The following is a 14,373-nucleotide window of genomic DNA, read 5'->3' as shown; positions in this document are numbered from 1 at the left end:
AGGTGAGGTGGTTTAAGGATTAAAGCTAGTGGCAAAGAAGGTACAACTCAACATTAGGAACCGAGCATTGGGGTTAGACTCAGGATAATCGGGTTTTTATTTGGCATTTACAGAGCAGAACACGGTTTAATTTCTCCACTAACACACAGCTCACCCATTGTACACTGCAGTATTATCAGAGGAGGAAATAAGAGATTACCAGGAAATGATCAGGAAATAGGGTACGGTTAGATTTAAATATGAATTCATCTTATATTCAACTAGGTGGAAACAAAGAGAAACTATAAGACAATGCAAAGAGCTAGTGCTCTGATAGGCATAGAAATAATTATTTGTTGGTTGTTAATTTCATATATATGATGCATCTGGTAATTTAACTGACAACACAGAGCAAAATGTAATTCCCGGGGTCACTGCCAAGGCTCGTGAGAAGCCCAGGAGGACCTGAGAGAAGAGCTCTCAAAAGAGTCTCCATCTTTTTCATGCAGTGATCACTGCTCTCACCTCTTTAAGTCTTTCTCTTCAAGTCTTTCTCCTCAAGCCTCTAGCGCTGGTGTTGCCATAGCTCCTGTTTCTGTGACTCCGTCTAGCACCGCCCCCTTCCCTTTCCGCTGGCATCCGGGGTCTCTTAGGCAACAATGTGTGGTCTCTTGATTGGCCGGGAGATCCTAGAGGGCTGGTTCCAAAATTGGGCACACGGACGAAATGGAAAAGTGTGAGCGCCGAGAGGGTGGGAAAGGCTGTCATCTCTCAATATAATGCTAGGACGAAGATGCAGCCAGTCCTGAAACAAACAGCATTAAATGCCCGCATTCAAGCCGTAAGTGTGTTCCAAATCAGGCCAACCTACTGAGTATGCCCAGTTACATCGTTCTGGTCACTCCAGGGTTCTGAAACGTCAACTCCATTTCTCCGGGTTTTTAGAGTGGCCAACAGGTAAAAGAAGGTTGCAGGAAAAACAATTCTGGAGAGGTTCAATGAAAGAATAGCACCTGCACACAGGAAGTGGAAGAACGTGGGAAAACTGCCCAACACACAAACTCAGCAATGCTTCAAGATGAATTTTAATTTATTGGATTAAGGAATTCAGGCCGACCAACAGATACACCAGGGAACCAGCAGATGGCATGCCTGAATAAGGATAACTCCAAATTTGGGAAATTTTACGATCTGGTTTAATTTAATTAATTAAATTTATGGAGCATCTACCATGTAATGAGAGGCAGAGTGAGAATACAAGAATAAAAAAAGAAATCTAATGAGGAGGATTTGAAAATGCAATGTAGAAGTAACTACTGTGATAGAACTATAAACTAATGCTGGAGAAAAACAACATTTCGAAAGGGACCTCTGCGAAGTGTAAAACAGTTCTTATGGGCAGCAGCTAACCAAATATAAAAAAAGAAGACATTTCTCATTATCTCATGTTTCCTAAAATAAAAATGTACTCTCTTCCAAGGTAAATAAATGTAAACCCCATGTTTAAATTGTTTCATTGTTTTGAAATAGGCAGCATTCGTATATCTCCCATTTAAAAAGAAAATGAAAAGTAAAGCTCACAGAGGTCGCTGCTTTCTTTCGAGTTGACAAAGGATCAGTAAGTGGCCAAATTGAAATCAGAACTAATGTTGTCTGAATTCCAGCCTAGTGGTTTTATGTATGGTTGTATGTTTTATGATCAGGTTGTATGTAAGATGAATAAACAAAGACTTTTGCAGGGGTGGAGGCCTGGGGGAGGTAAGTAGATGTAATATTAAATTACCATGTATTACCAGTTAACATTGATGGTTTCAAAACGGGTTCATCCAGAAAGAGACCAGTTTTAACAACTCAGTGGGAGAGTGTTGGGTCTCAGTGAAGTTCCTGCTCATTAAAGACTTTCTATTGGTGGTTATAACATTGAATGAAAGAAAGATGGGGTTAAAGAGAGCCTGACACTTTATCCCTGTTAGATCTGAATATTTTTATCCCTGAAAATAAGGTCCCTTTCATTGATCCTCTCAACTTGCATCCTCTGGACCTCTCCTTGTTCAGCCCTTCATCAGTCTGACTGCTGATGCCCCAAATCTGAACAACACCATTCACATTGTGTTCACAGTGAGCACATTGGCTCAGTGTACTTGAAAATTTAACATTGCTTTTATTTAAAATTTTAAAAAATTCCTTTAAAAAATATTTACCTATTTGGCTGCACTGGATCTTAGTTGCAGCACAGAGGATCTTTGATCTTTAGTTGTAGTATATGGGATCTAATTCCCAGTTATTCTTCAGTTGCTAAGTCGTGTTTGACTCTGCAACCCCATGAACTGCAGCATGCCAGGCTTCCCTGTCTTTCACTAGTTCCCAGACCAGGGATTAAACCTAGGTCCTCTGCATTGGGAGGGTGGAATCTTAGTTACTGGACCACCAGGGAAGTCCCTCAACATTATTTTTAAAGGAAACATTTCAACCATAAAGAAACATTTACAGACTTGCCTAAGAAACACCCTTTTCTCCCTGCAGAGATTTTTAAAAATGTTAACATTTTGCTTCCTGTGTGTGATTAACAGTTGAAGCCTCTTTTACATGCTGCCCAGATCTCATTTTCCACCCTGCCTGCCTAGAGGCATCCACTGTCATGAAATTAGTGTGCTGCCCACTTGTCCACTTTTTATCCTTATTATATATACGTTTGGCCTCATAAACAGTGTGACTGTTTTAAAGAGCTATCATAATTTACGTACTTTGTAGTTTGCTTCTTTCAGTCAGTGGTCTATTTCTGAGATGTGATCATGTTGATACATTCAGTGATAATTTCTACATCATTCCCACCTCCCACTAGGAGCCAAGATATGTTCTATGCCTGACAGTTTTCACAAGACCATGTGTAAATTGCATAAAAATGTGACAGCAGCACATCTCTAGAGGATCTGAAGGTACAAGGGATCTAGAAGTACCTGAAGCAGGTCCACAATGATTTTCATAAATGCTCTTAGATGCTTCACTCACCCTTAGTAGAGTCAGTGTTGGCTCCACAGGACACAATGACTTGATAAGAATCAGCTTAAGGATCAACATTACTTTTTTTAAAAAAAGTATTACTTCATTAGTATTTATTAATGAATTGAAAATATCATTTCATATCTCTTTTACGATGCATTTCCCATAGCTCATCTTCTGATGTTAAACTATATTTATGACTGTCTAAGCTCAGTATTTATTATCATTTAACTAAAGAGCCTCTTGATGAAAGTGAAAGAGGAGAGTGAAAAAGTTGGCTTAAAGCTCAACATTCAGAAAATGAAGATCATGGCATCCGGTCCCATGACTCCATGGCAAATAGATGGGGAAACAATGGCTTACTTTACTTTCTGGGCTCCAAAATCACTGCAGATGGTGATTGCAGCCATGAAATTAAAAGACGCTTACTCCTTGGAAGCAAAGTTATGATCAACCTAGACAGCATATTACAAATCAGAGACATTACTTTGCCAACAAAGGTTCATCTAGTCAAGGCTATGATTTTTCCAGTGGTCATGTATGAACGTGAGAGTTGGACTATAAAGAAAGCTGAGCACCGAAGAATTGATGCTTTTGAACTGTGGTGTTAGAGAAGACTCTTGAGAGTCCCTTGGACTGCAAGGAGATCCAACCAGTTCATCCTAAAGGAGATCAGTCCTAGGTGTTCATTGGAAGGACTGATGATGAAGCGGAAACTCCAATACTTTGGCCACCTGATGTGAAGAGCTGACTCATTTGAAAAGACCCTGATGCTGGGAAAGATTGAGGGCAAGAGGAGAAGGGGATGACAGAGGATGAGATGGTTGGATGGCATCACAGACTCGATGGACATGGGTTTGGGTAAACTCCGGGAGTTGGTGATGGACAGGGAGGCCTGGAGTGCTGCGGTTCACGGGGTCGCAAAGAGTCGGACAGGACTGAGCGACTGAACTGAACTGAACTGAGGGAGCACCTTTAAAAAAGATTGTTTCACTGGTGGTCAAACAGTAAAGAATCTGCCTGCAATGCAGGAGACCTGGGTTCCATCCCTGGGTCGGGAAGATCCTCTGGAGAAGGGAATGGCAATACACTCCAGTATTCTTGCCTGGAGAAGTCCATGGACAGAGGAGCCTAGTGGGCTACAGTCCATTCGATCGCAAAAAGACAGGACTGAGGAACTAACACTTCCACTTTTCTTTGTATAAAATAGTTGCCTATAATTAAAGAGGCCACAGAGATGTGTCCCAAGGGTTTGGACAAACCACAGATTATAAAGCTGTTTTTGGTCAGTCTCCTAACATGGGGGTGGCAAAGATGCAGACAGAAAATTGTATTCAAATATACTATCTTAACCAAGTGTATAGTTGAATAACGTTAAGTACAGTCATACTATTCTACAAGATCAAAGTATTTAAGTCCTTGTGCTACCAGAGAACAAAATGATGCCTGTGAAGTCTAGGTTGAAAAGGGAGGAAAAGGAGGAAGGTAGATAAAATGATGGAGGCAAAGATAACAGCTTTGGCTTGGAATGAATGAATCCAGATTCAGCCCTTAAAACGCTGCCTGGCTTTGGCTAAGTCTTTTTAACCTTTCGGGGCCGCTCTTTTCCGCGTCTGAATAATGAGAGGTTAGGTTTAGATGACTTCTAATGAATCTTTAAGTTCTGAAATAGCTTATGTAGAAAAAAATAAAATAAAATCACATATGAAGAAAAAGAAGAAACATTTCCCAAAGAACAGAAGATGGGGAATGCCACCAATAACCTCAAGCCCCACCTGCTCACTAAAGTGGGTGTTGATAAAGAGGGTATCTGCTCTGCTGCTTCAGCCTGGAGCTCTGCAGTATGAAAGCTGACTACCTCCATCTGCACCCAGTACCACCCTCAGCACCCGCCTCTTAACCATCTCCAATCCCCGGGTCCCCAGGGGGCACGCTGGTTCTCGAAACAGGTTTTGGTGGTCTCGCAATAATAGCGTTCCAGGCTTGAGGGATGAGAGTCGCAGCACTGTCTCAGCAGGGAAGGGAAGGGAAGGAGAGCTTTGCAAAGGGGACTGAGGGCATTTAAGAAAAGCTTCCAGAGCGCGGAACGGCTCCGCGGGGGCCGGACAGGGCCAGGCATCAGCCTCGGCGCGACGTAAAGAACAACGAAACCCGCGGACGGGTATCCAGAAGGTGCGCTCAAAATGGGAGCGCTCGGCCGAGCGTGCGCAGCGCGCCTGCGCCGTACGTGCGCGCGCATCCCCCCTCCCGCCCCCGCCGGGCCGCGCGCCGCGGCGATCGCGAAAGCTCGCGGTCGCTCCGAGGCGCGCGCCGGCGGTCCTCGCTGGCTCCGTTTACCTGAGGGGCCCGCGGCCGTCCCCGGCCGGCGCCGCAGCCCCCCGGGAGCCGGTCCCCGAGGTGTGAGGTGAGCGCGGGTCGTGCAGGCCCCTTCCCGTCCGGCTCAGCGGGAAAAGGACTCAGGAGTGGGGACTGAGGAGGTGCCGCCGCGGCTGCCCGCTCCTCGGTCTAACCCTGTGCCGAAGAGCCACCAGCAGCCGCGGCACCTCCTCCTCAGGGATCGTTATTCTCGTCGCCGCCAAAACAAAAGCTTTGGGCGCCGCGCTGTGGAGGGGTGTCTCGGGGCTTTCTCGGGGTGGGCGGCGGGGCGCGGGGGAGCCCGAGTTTCGGGCTGGGGGCTGAGGCGGACCGATGCCCGCCGACTGGATTAACCCTCTCGGTCCCGAGCCCGCGCCGAGCAACCTGTTCGAGTGTGGCCCGCGCTCCCTCCGCGCCGCCCCCGGCCCGGCGCTGGGGCTCGGTCGGCGCCGCGGGGGCGTGTGGCGCTCCCGGGCCGCTGGGGGCTGTGGGTGGAGGACGCGGCCGCTGGCTGGGAGGACAATGCACCGAGCGCTGGGCGCGGGGGCGCGGGGGGCCGCCGGGACCCGCCTCGGGGCTTCCCGGGTCCCGGGCGGCGTCGCAGCATCTGGACTGCCTCCTGTTTCTACTCCTGAAAGTTGTCCCCTCTCCTCCCTCCCGTCAGTTTTGCAAAGTCTGCATATTCCTCCTCGAGGCTTCCCCCTCTGCCCTCTTGGACGCTCCGTGTGTTTGCCCTGGGGTACCGCGGAGAGGTTCATCCATAGCCTCTGAAATTAGGTGCTGTTAAACATTTCAAGACATTTTAGCATCTTCCTAGAGGCCGTTTTCAGAGTTAGGTGCCTTCCTCAATAAGAGAAAAAAGGATGTTCTTTCTTTCTTTTTTAAAAGAACAAAAGCATATGCCACTAATTTAGGCAGAGAAGTCAACTTGAAGTTGCAAAATATCTAGGAAGGAGGAAAAAAGGTCTGGTTTTTGGCCCAGAATAAATGAAAATTTGAATTTTGGTTCCCTTCTGGATGTAGGCAGACAGAGCAGCAGAGCAGACCAGCAGCTATAGAAATAAATGACTGCTCTAGGTTGGTCAAACAAAATCTTATTTTATGGAAGTAGTTTGGAGAGACCTGTAATGTTTATTTACGGCAATTGGGTTACTTGGTAAAGCCAAAACCGCAGGAGCAAGGAAACAAAGACTTGACAAGGAGGATGCTACCTCCCTCCCTCTTGAGCCTTCTTTTAGCCTTTAGTGGTGTGCTGACAGGCAAAGGGCTAGATAAACCCGTAGTTCTGTTATTAAGAACCATTTTCTCCTCAAGATAATGCTTTCCATCCGTACTTTTAAGCAAATCAATACCTTCTTTTTCCTCCAGAAGAAGAAGAAGAAAAAAAGTGTTTGAAGTACCAAACCACAACATAGAGGTAATAAGATAGGAAAGTGATGTAAAAGCTTAAGTGGGCAGGCTTGCAAGGATAGAGCTGAAAATAAAAGATAATTGAGATGCAATTCTTCTTACAGTGTTGCCTTTTATTTAGTGAAATAACAGGTTCCTCCTCTACCCTCCTCCCCCCAAGTGCTCTGAAACTGTCAGGAAAATAAGGTAATTAGTAAAGCCTACCGTCCTACCCTCTCTTTCCTCCTCCTCCTTTTTTCCCCCCCCTCATCCACTAGTATTACCTGCCTCTACATCTCTCCTAGATCTACCAGTGCCCTATTAATAGAAGAAGAAAGGACTATAGGTTCTTTCATCCCTTTTTTCATCTTAGGTACTGTATTCCTCTGAGCATTATTTTGTGCTTTGAACATTTAGGTGGATTTTTCTAGAGAGATCCCCAGCCATGATTGAGATATTTGAAATAGGGAGGCTTGAGGTGAAGATAATAGTAAAGTGCACATTCTTTCTTTGTATAGCACAGTGTTGTGAGAGTGTCATCATTGGGCAAAGAGAGGGGGTTTTAAAGTCATGGTAAGTCCTATGTTGCCCACTTGACAGGAAAAAAATCTCTCTCCCCAACTTAAATTTCGTATGTGTTAGTAAAACTATGAGATGTCATACTGAAAACTTATTCAGAGAATGTTAGTTTGTTGATGTCAGACTGCTGTTGACTTTATTTTCTTAGGAGACGTGATAGGAAACAGTTCTTACTGCATCTTTACCTTCTTTCACAGGGAAGAGCAGTGTTGGCCTCAAGTATTTTTTAACCCCTAAATTTCTAGAGTTAGAGACATTTAAAGCTGCAGCTGCCCACAAAAAGAGCAGTAGTGCAAATGAAAAGCAAGACTTTGAAATATGCATGAGAGGAATTGTTCAGTATTGATTTGGGAGAAGAAGGGTCACAGAGTCTTGAGGAAAGAAGTGAAGGTTTTTAATAGTGGCTTTTCCAGAAGGTTAGGAATGAATGTTTGAAAAGTAACAACTCCTCTTTGACAAGAAAGCAATTTTAACTGACTGTTGCATCAGAAATGGTGAATCTATCTTTGAGTTACAATTTGTTATGCTGAGAACTAGCAACAGTGTTGGTGGATCCAAGGAATGGCTGTGAATGAAATTTAAGAAAAAACAACTAGGCTGGTAGGCCTAAAAAAAATCCTGGTCCCCGAAGTTTATCTCATTAAACTAATTTTGTAGTCAAAACATGCAGCCATCCTAAAGGGGGAAAATAAAATCAGGAGCTTGGTATTAGAGCATTTTCTGAACACATTTTAATGGAAAAGGGAAACCAGGCTGGAATTTCAACCTGATTTTTTTTTTTTTTTAAAGTCCAGACTCTGGCCATCTTTTAAATTTCCAGTTTTGTTTTTAGTTTTAAAAGATCTTCTGCTTCTGCTTTCTCTAGTCTTAAAAGTAATGTATAATTTGTAAGATGGACTGGATTTTAATGCCTACTATTCATTTTAATTTTGAACTTTAATGTATTTGTTTTTCCTGTATTTTTTTTTAAGCCCATTCACTCAGCACACTGGAAGATTAGATTATCTTTTGTAATCAGTAGATGACTAGACGGACTTTAAAAATTAGATAAAGTAGCAAAGTGATACCTTGAGAGTAGTAAGAATCTAGGCCCTATGAATTAAATATGGAGCTATATAAACTTTAGCAACCAGAAAACAGTATCCTGAGAATGAATTTATTTTTTAAATAAGATATGGAAAACAAAAGGCAAAACCCACATGAGTTTTAGGAAAAGGAATCTAGCACTTTGAGCAGTGATATGCTTTCAGTGTGTACTTTGCTCTCTAACAAGATAATAATTTCCTTGAGAGAAGCTTCAGAGGTAGTGATTGCTAATCCTTATAATGCAGTCTTGGAAAACAGTCTTGGAAAACTCTGAAAGAAGACAAAAGAATATCCTCCTGTTCCCACCGTAGCCAGTGTGTTTGAGGCAACCTTTAATTTCTGAATTGGAAACGCAAAATGTTAGGTACATTTACAGTGTGTCAAGATAAGTAAATCTAAGCTGAGAAAGATGAAAGGAAGCTTTCTGTACAGAAGGTGTGAATTGGAATAGAACTGCTAACATCTTTTGTTGCAGGGCCCTGCTGACAAGCCCCCAGGACCCACTTTTGTCATTGTCTATTCTGGGATTCTGCCTGCTTTCTTTCCTCCTCACAGTTGCCATCTCCTGCTTTTCCCACCTGAGTTCTTTGGGTCTGGCTTTGTAGCCAGCCTCTGAAGACAGTCTTTCCAAGATTGCATCCCCTTTATTGCTGTTCTTCAAGACAAATACTCAACTTGTTTTAGGGGCTTTTACTTTTTATCATCAAAAGAGAACTGGTAAATTGGGGAATATTAGATTCCTGATGTTACACATTGATAAAAATTAAAGTATAGGGTTAAATGTCTCTAGTCCTTTTTGTTTTCTGCTGAAATAATCATCAGGTCACTTAATCTGAAATTAGTTTCCCACATATCTTATATTGCTCTGTAAAGAAGTGAATGTCTCTTTTCTCAGGGTTAGGGCATGAAAAACTGTTGTCAGACCCCTCATTTTTTACTGTCATTGGCGCCCAAGACTGTTGCCTCCAGTTAATCCAGCAGTTCCCTTTATTCAGCTGAGATTCTGCAGATTCCTATAGTAAAATATGTAATATCAAAAAGAATGCAAAAAAAATCTTTTAACCTTTATGTAGTCAGTTGCTGTATTTTTTCAGTATTTCCTGGTTTCCTCAATCTTCTGTGTCCTGTTGTCTGAAACTTACAGCTTCTTCAAGGATGGTTCTCTTGGGAGAAAGGACTGTTGCTATCCATACTCATGTGATCCTGATTAGAAGCATTTATTTCATCATGTTATTGAAGAGCAATTTAGAATATATACCAAAAGTTTTTTTTTTAACTGTGCATAATATTTGATTCAGCTGAGAGGTGATCTGATTTTTTTTTCAGTTATTGAAAATCAATTTTTGACCCATTCTAAGTTTATCATCATTTTTTTGCTTTTCTTGCTACCTGTAGTAGGGCATTTTTGTGTCCCTTGGCTTGTTACTTTCAACAGCCGGTAAATCATTCATTCAACTAGTATTATTGTCAGCACACATTTATAGATTTAGCAGACTTAATTTTCCCATACACAAATAACATACAACAGATTTTAAAATAACATTTCAGCATTTATAATACTTTACTATTTTTATTTTGTTTTTGTTTTTGTTTTTTGACGACGCTGTGCAGCTTGTGGGACCTTAATTCTTTGACCAGGGATCAAACTCTAGCTCCCTGAAGTAGAAGTGGAGTCCTAGTCACTGGATTGCCAGGGAAGTCCCTATTGTATTTTTAAACAATTCAGGTAGTTTTATTCTGTTCCATGTATGTGTATTTTTGACAAAAGTGGGAGACTATATGCTGTTTTGTAAACCATTTAAAATTTTATTTTTCACTTATTGTATTGTTACTGTCTTTTCAAGTCAGTATATATAGATCCTGCTCATCATTTTTAGTGAGTGTGTTATGTGTTGGTTGTACCCTAGTTTAACCAATTCCTTATCGGTAGACTTGCAGATTGTCTCTGGGTTTTTATTTTATAAACAATATTGTACTAACATTTCAGTTATATATAATGTGTACTTGTGTTTACTTTCTTAATTGTAGAATAGGTTTGCTGAATCAAATTATATACATTTTAAGGGCTTTTGATGTCCATAGCTATTTTTTTGAGGTACCAACTAGTTTGCTTTTCCTCCAGTAGTATTTGAAAATAGAGAATTTCCTGGCAGTCTAGTGGTTAGACACTTCACTGCCCTGGCCCGGGTTCAGTTCTTGTTTGGGGAACTAAGATTCTGCAAGTGGTGTGGAACAGCCAAAAAAAAAAAAGTATTTCCAAGTGTTGAAATGTTGAATATATTCTTTTTTCTGCACCCTCTCCTATACTGTGTTCTGTTATTGTTAACTTTGCTCATCTGATTGGCAAAAATGTTATATATCATGTTTGTATGTTTTTATTAGTAAAGTTGAATATCTTTTCATGTTTGTTGGCCATTTGTATTTCTTTTGTAAATTTATGTCCTTTTACCATTTTTCTATTAAAGTAGTATTCTTTATCTGCTTTTTAAAAAATTCATTTTATATATTACTTTTGCTAAGCACATAATTATGTGCAAATATCCTATACTGTTTTAAATCATTCTATTTTAGGATAGCATTTCTCAAAATATGACTTATAGATCACTTGTAACAGTACTGAGGTAATCATCAGAATACATGTATATCATTCATTTTCCAGAGGTTCAGATTTCTTAGACCTATGGTTCTAAGATTCTATGAATGTGCTGCATATTAAAATTAGAGAACGTCTGATTTGGAAGAAATATAAATTCCTTAATATTTTTACTGTTTCTATTTTTCTTCTTGTCTCATGGCATTCTACTGTTTTTTCTTATTTATCTTAATAATCATAAACTACAGTCTTACTGTATTAAGGTTTTATCCTACCTCAGCCTAATATAATAATTTTACAAAAATGTTTTGATATATGGAAATTTGAATGTCAAAGTACATAAAGAAAAGCACTTTTGTAAGTTTGTGAGAAGCGTTGTTTGTAAATGAGGCAAAAGGAATAACTGAGAGAAAAAGAAGTAAAATAGGGTAGACAAAAGTATAAGGGGGTTTCTCATCTGGTTTAAAAAACTCAATGTTACTTTGTTTCTTCCTCAAGTTTTGTATGGTAATCTTCTTTGAACCATAAATTTGGAACCCGTACTGCCTGAAAAATAGTCTAAATGAAATTTTTATTGTTAGATACATATTCAGTAGGGAGCAATGTTCCCTTTAATTTTTTTTTAAGTTGCAAGCAGATGAACATGCTGCATAAGCAGCAAACTACAAAAATTGAACTTATATGGATGTTTTGATACTGTAGCCAAATAAAGCTTTCAGGGCTTATTTGACACATTTAATGATATGCATAATTGTTACCGTGCTGACTGTGTTTAATATCACTTTTCCATAGCCAGACATCACATTTCTGGGCCCAGCTTGAAGGAGGAAAAAATATGGCAGGCCAAGAAGCTTTAACAAATATTTCTGATTTAAAGATTTCAGTGTTACAGATTGCTTGTAACTTTGGTGTTCCTAATTCCTAAGGTTGTAGACTTTCCTTTTCCCTTCTCCTACTCAAGACCATATGATTGGGGAAGAAATTGGGAAGATTCAGCCATGGCTTTACTTTCTCCAAATAGTTTTTTTCTGCCCAGTAATTAAAGCTTGGGATGCAGAGGTCCCTGTCATTGGTAGTGAACAAAGGACAGTTTCTTTCTCTACTTTAGCCAAGCCGGTTCAAGTTCTCAAGGTCTAAGCTGTCATGGGCTCTAATATCTATTTGAGTTGTCCTGTTAACCTGGGTCTCTGAGAATTTCTGAACCTGACTTTCTCATGTTTTCCCAGCTGAGGTTGTGTACTTCAAACAGAAATATTTGACATGTGTGAAACGAAAACAAAGTAAAAGCAGACTTAACTTGATTACAAAACCAAATGGAAGTATGATAGTTTTAGAATATACTTTTTCCTACCAAACCTGCCTTCCACTCTACCTACTCTCCCAGCCCCAAAAGAGATGCATAGTTTTGTCCCTAGAAAAAAAGTGAAAGTGGAAGTGCATCCAACTCTCTGCAACCTCATGGACTGGAGCCTGCCAGGCTCCTCTGTCCCTGGAATTCTCCAGGCAAAGAATACTGGAGTGGGTTGCCATTTCCTCCTCCAGGGAATCTTCCCAACCCAGGGATCGAACCCATGTTTCCAGCATTGCAGGCAGATTCTTTACCGTCTGAGACACCAGGGAAGCCCCCAGGAAAGGCAGTGTCAAATCAGACTTTGAAACTTTGTAGAAACTCTTAACTGGAAATCATTCATATCCCACGCTGTAACTTTCTAGGGTTGTCTTTTCTCTGCAGCCTGACTGTGTGTAATGAAGCATTTGTTGGTCAAACGTTTTCTCTATCTATGTGCTAAATTTTTGTACTATCTAAAAGGATGAAGCATTGTTGGGAAAATGTCCTGATACTAGTTTTAGAATCTTCTGTTGGCCAGTTCAGTATTGGTTGATAGAAGTAAGTCTTTGTATCCACTGTCATTCAGTAATAATACTACCTAAAGTTTGATGTTGCTTTACCTTTTATAGAGTACATTATTTTATAATTCACTCATACATTTTTGATAGGGAGGTGCAATTTTTAGAAAGGAAAATTCTGAGGTCAGAGAAGTTAAGTGATTCACATAGTTGGGAAGAGGCTTCAATCCATATCTTTTGATTTCTTTATATTTTACACCTTTCACAGATACCATCTGCTGAATCATGTAATGATTAAAACATAATAAAATTTAAATAACTTGGTATTAAGTGTGGCAGATATTTAAATAAAATTTAGGACAACAGCTTGCAAGTTTTTCAAAGTGAATTAATTAGGTCCTATGACAAATGAAAAACTACCATTATAGATGGGAAATTAAACTATATGTTATATAAACAACTGAGGGGGGAAATAGTGCCTTTAAGTGCTATTTATGGATTCTCTGGTATATCTATAGCAAGAATGATAAGGTAGAAAAGCTATAGTATTTTTTTATGAAATACCCATGTATTTTATCTGTAAGGCAGTATTGTATCTCTCATCAAAGTTTGTAATTGTTGTTGTTAGCCACACGCCCGGCGTTTGGAATTTTAGTTCTCCACCAGGGAGTGCCCCTGTGCCCCAGCAGTGGATGTGTGCAGCTTTAATCACTGGACCACCAGAAAGTCCCAAAGGCAGTGTTTTACAATTTCTCTTTCTAGTAGTTGATTGTTAGTGTGTAGAAACGCAACTGATTTTTGTATACTGATTTTGTATCCTGCAGCTTTACTGAGCTAATCAAAGTTTTAATATCAAGCCTATAATATTTTAAGAGGAAATCGCTAATTTCTCCCATTTTTTAAAAAAATTATTTTTCAGATATTTCAATCAAAGGAAGAAATAGCTCTTCTCCTAAGATGGAATCTGTTGTTTGGGAATGTGGTTGATCAACTTGACACGTTGGCCAAATGGTACCCGATGTAATAAAATGAAAAGAAGAGGCAAGATGATGTCATTTTCCCATATTGTGAAACCAAAAACAAATGCCTTTTGTGAGACCAAGCTAACAAACCTCTGACGGTGCAAAGAGTATTTCTGTTTGAAGAACTTAACAGTAAGATAGAAGAAGTACTTTCAAGCTGAGACCTGCAGGTGTACAAAGATCTAAAATACATATTGAGTAGGCCTGATCATCTGAATCTCATTCAATCAAGAAAGCATGGCTATGAGTAGGATCGTCTTCTATCTGTGGCCCTTGACTATGTTTGTGGGCCATATAGGTGGGCACAGTTTGTTTTCTTGTGAGCCTATTACCTTGAGGATGTGCCAAGATTTGCCTTATAACACTACCTTCATGCCCAATCTTCTGAATCATTATGACCAACAGACGGCAGCTTTAGCAATGGAGGTAAGACTTCATCTATTATTTGGCATGTCATAGAAAATTACTCTTGTATTGCCCTTTTAATCAGTCTAATGAATGTCTCTGATAAACAATACGAAA

General features: G+C 40.4%; 2 protein-coding genes across 8 annotated transcripts in view; one reads left to right on the top strand and one right to left on the bottom strand.

Moving 5' to 3' along the window:
* FBXO16 (F-box protein 16) overlaps nt 1–1,992 on the bottom strand; it is a 74,378-nt gene extending 72,386 nt beyond the window's left edge. For 4 of the 5 annotated variants that reach the window (XR_808131.4, XM_059889279.1, XM_005209865.5 and 1 more), the window contains exon 1: nt 505–1,992. The gene's annotated coding sequence lies outside the window, so the exon portion shown is untranslated. The remainder of the gene's footprint in view (nt 1–504) is intronic. The other variant, NM_001078119.1, reaches the window with a different exon arrangement.
* A 3,268-nt stretch (nt 1,993–5,260) lies between these two features.
* FZD3 (frizzled class receptor 3) overlaps nt 5,261–14,373 on the top strand; it is a 97,884-nt gene continuing 88,771 nt past the window's right edge. For 2 of the 3 annotated variants that reach the window (XM_024995500.2, XM_059888971.1), the window contains exons 1-2: nt 5,261–5,383; nt 13,749–14,277. In XM_024995500.2, coding sequence (XP_024851268.1) covers nt 14,089–14,277 — 189 coding nt within the window. In that variant the 5' untranslated portion in view covers nt 5,261–5,383; nt 13,749–14,088. The remainder of the gene's footprint in view (nt 5,384–13,748; nt 14,278–14,373) is intronic. The other variant, NM_001192964.3, reaches the window with a different exon arrangement.

Source organism: Bos taurus, chromosome 8 (assembly GCF_002263795.3).
Source record: "Bos taurus isolate L1 Dominette 01449 registration number 42190680 breed Hereford chromosome 8, ARS-UCD2.0, whole genome shotgun sequence".
Classification (NCBI taxonomy): domain Eukaryota; kingdom Metazoa; phylum Chordata; class Mammalia; order Artiodactyla; family Bovidae; genus Bos; species Bos taurus.
Note: the sequence above shows the minus strand (reverse complement) of the source record. Positions and strands in the feature narration are given on the sequence as shown.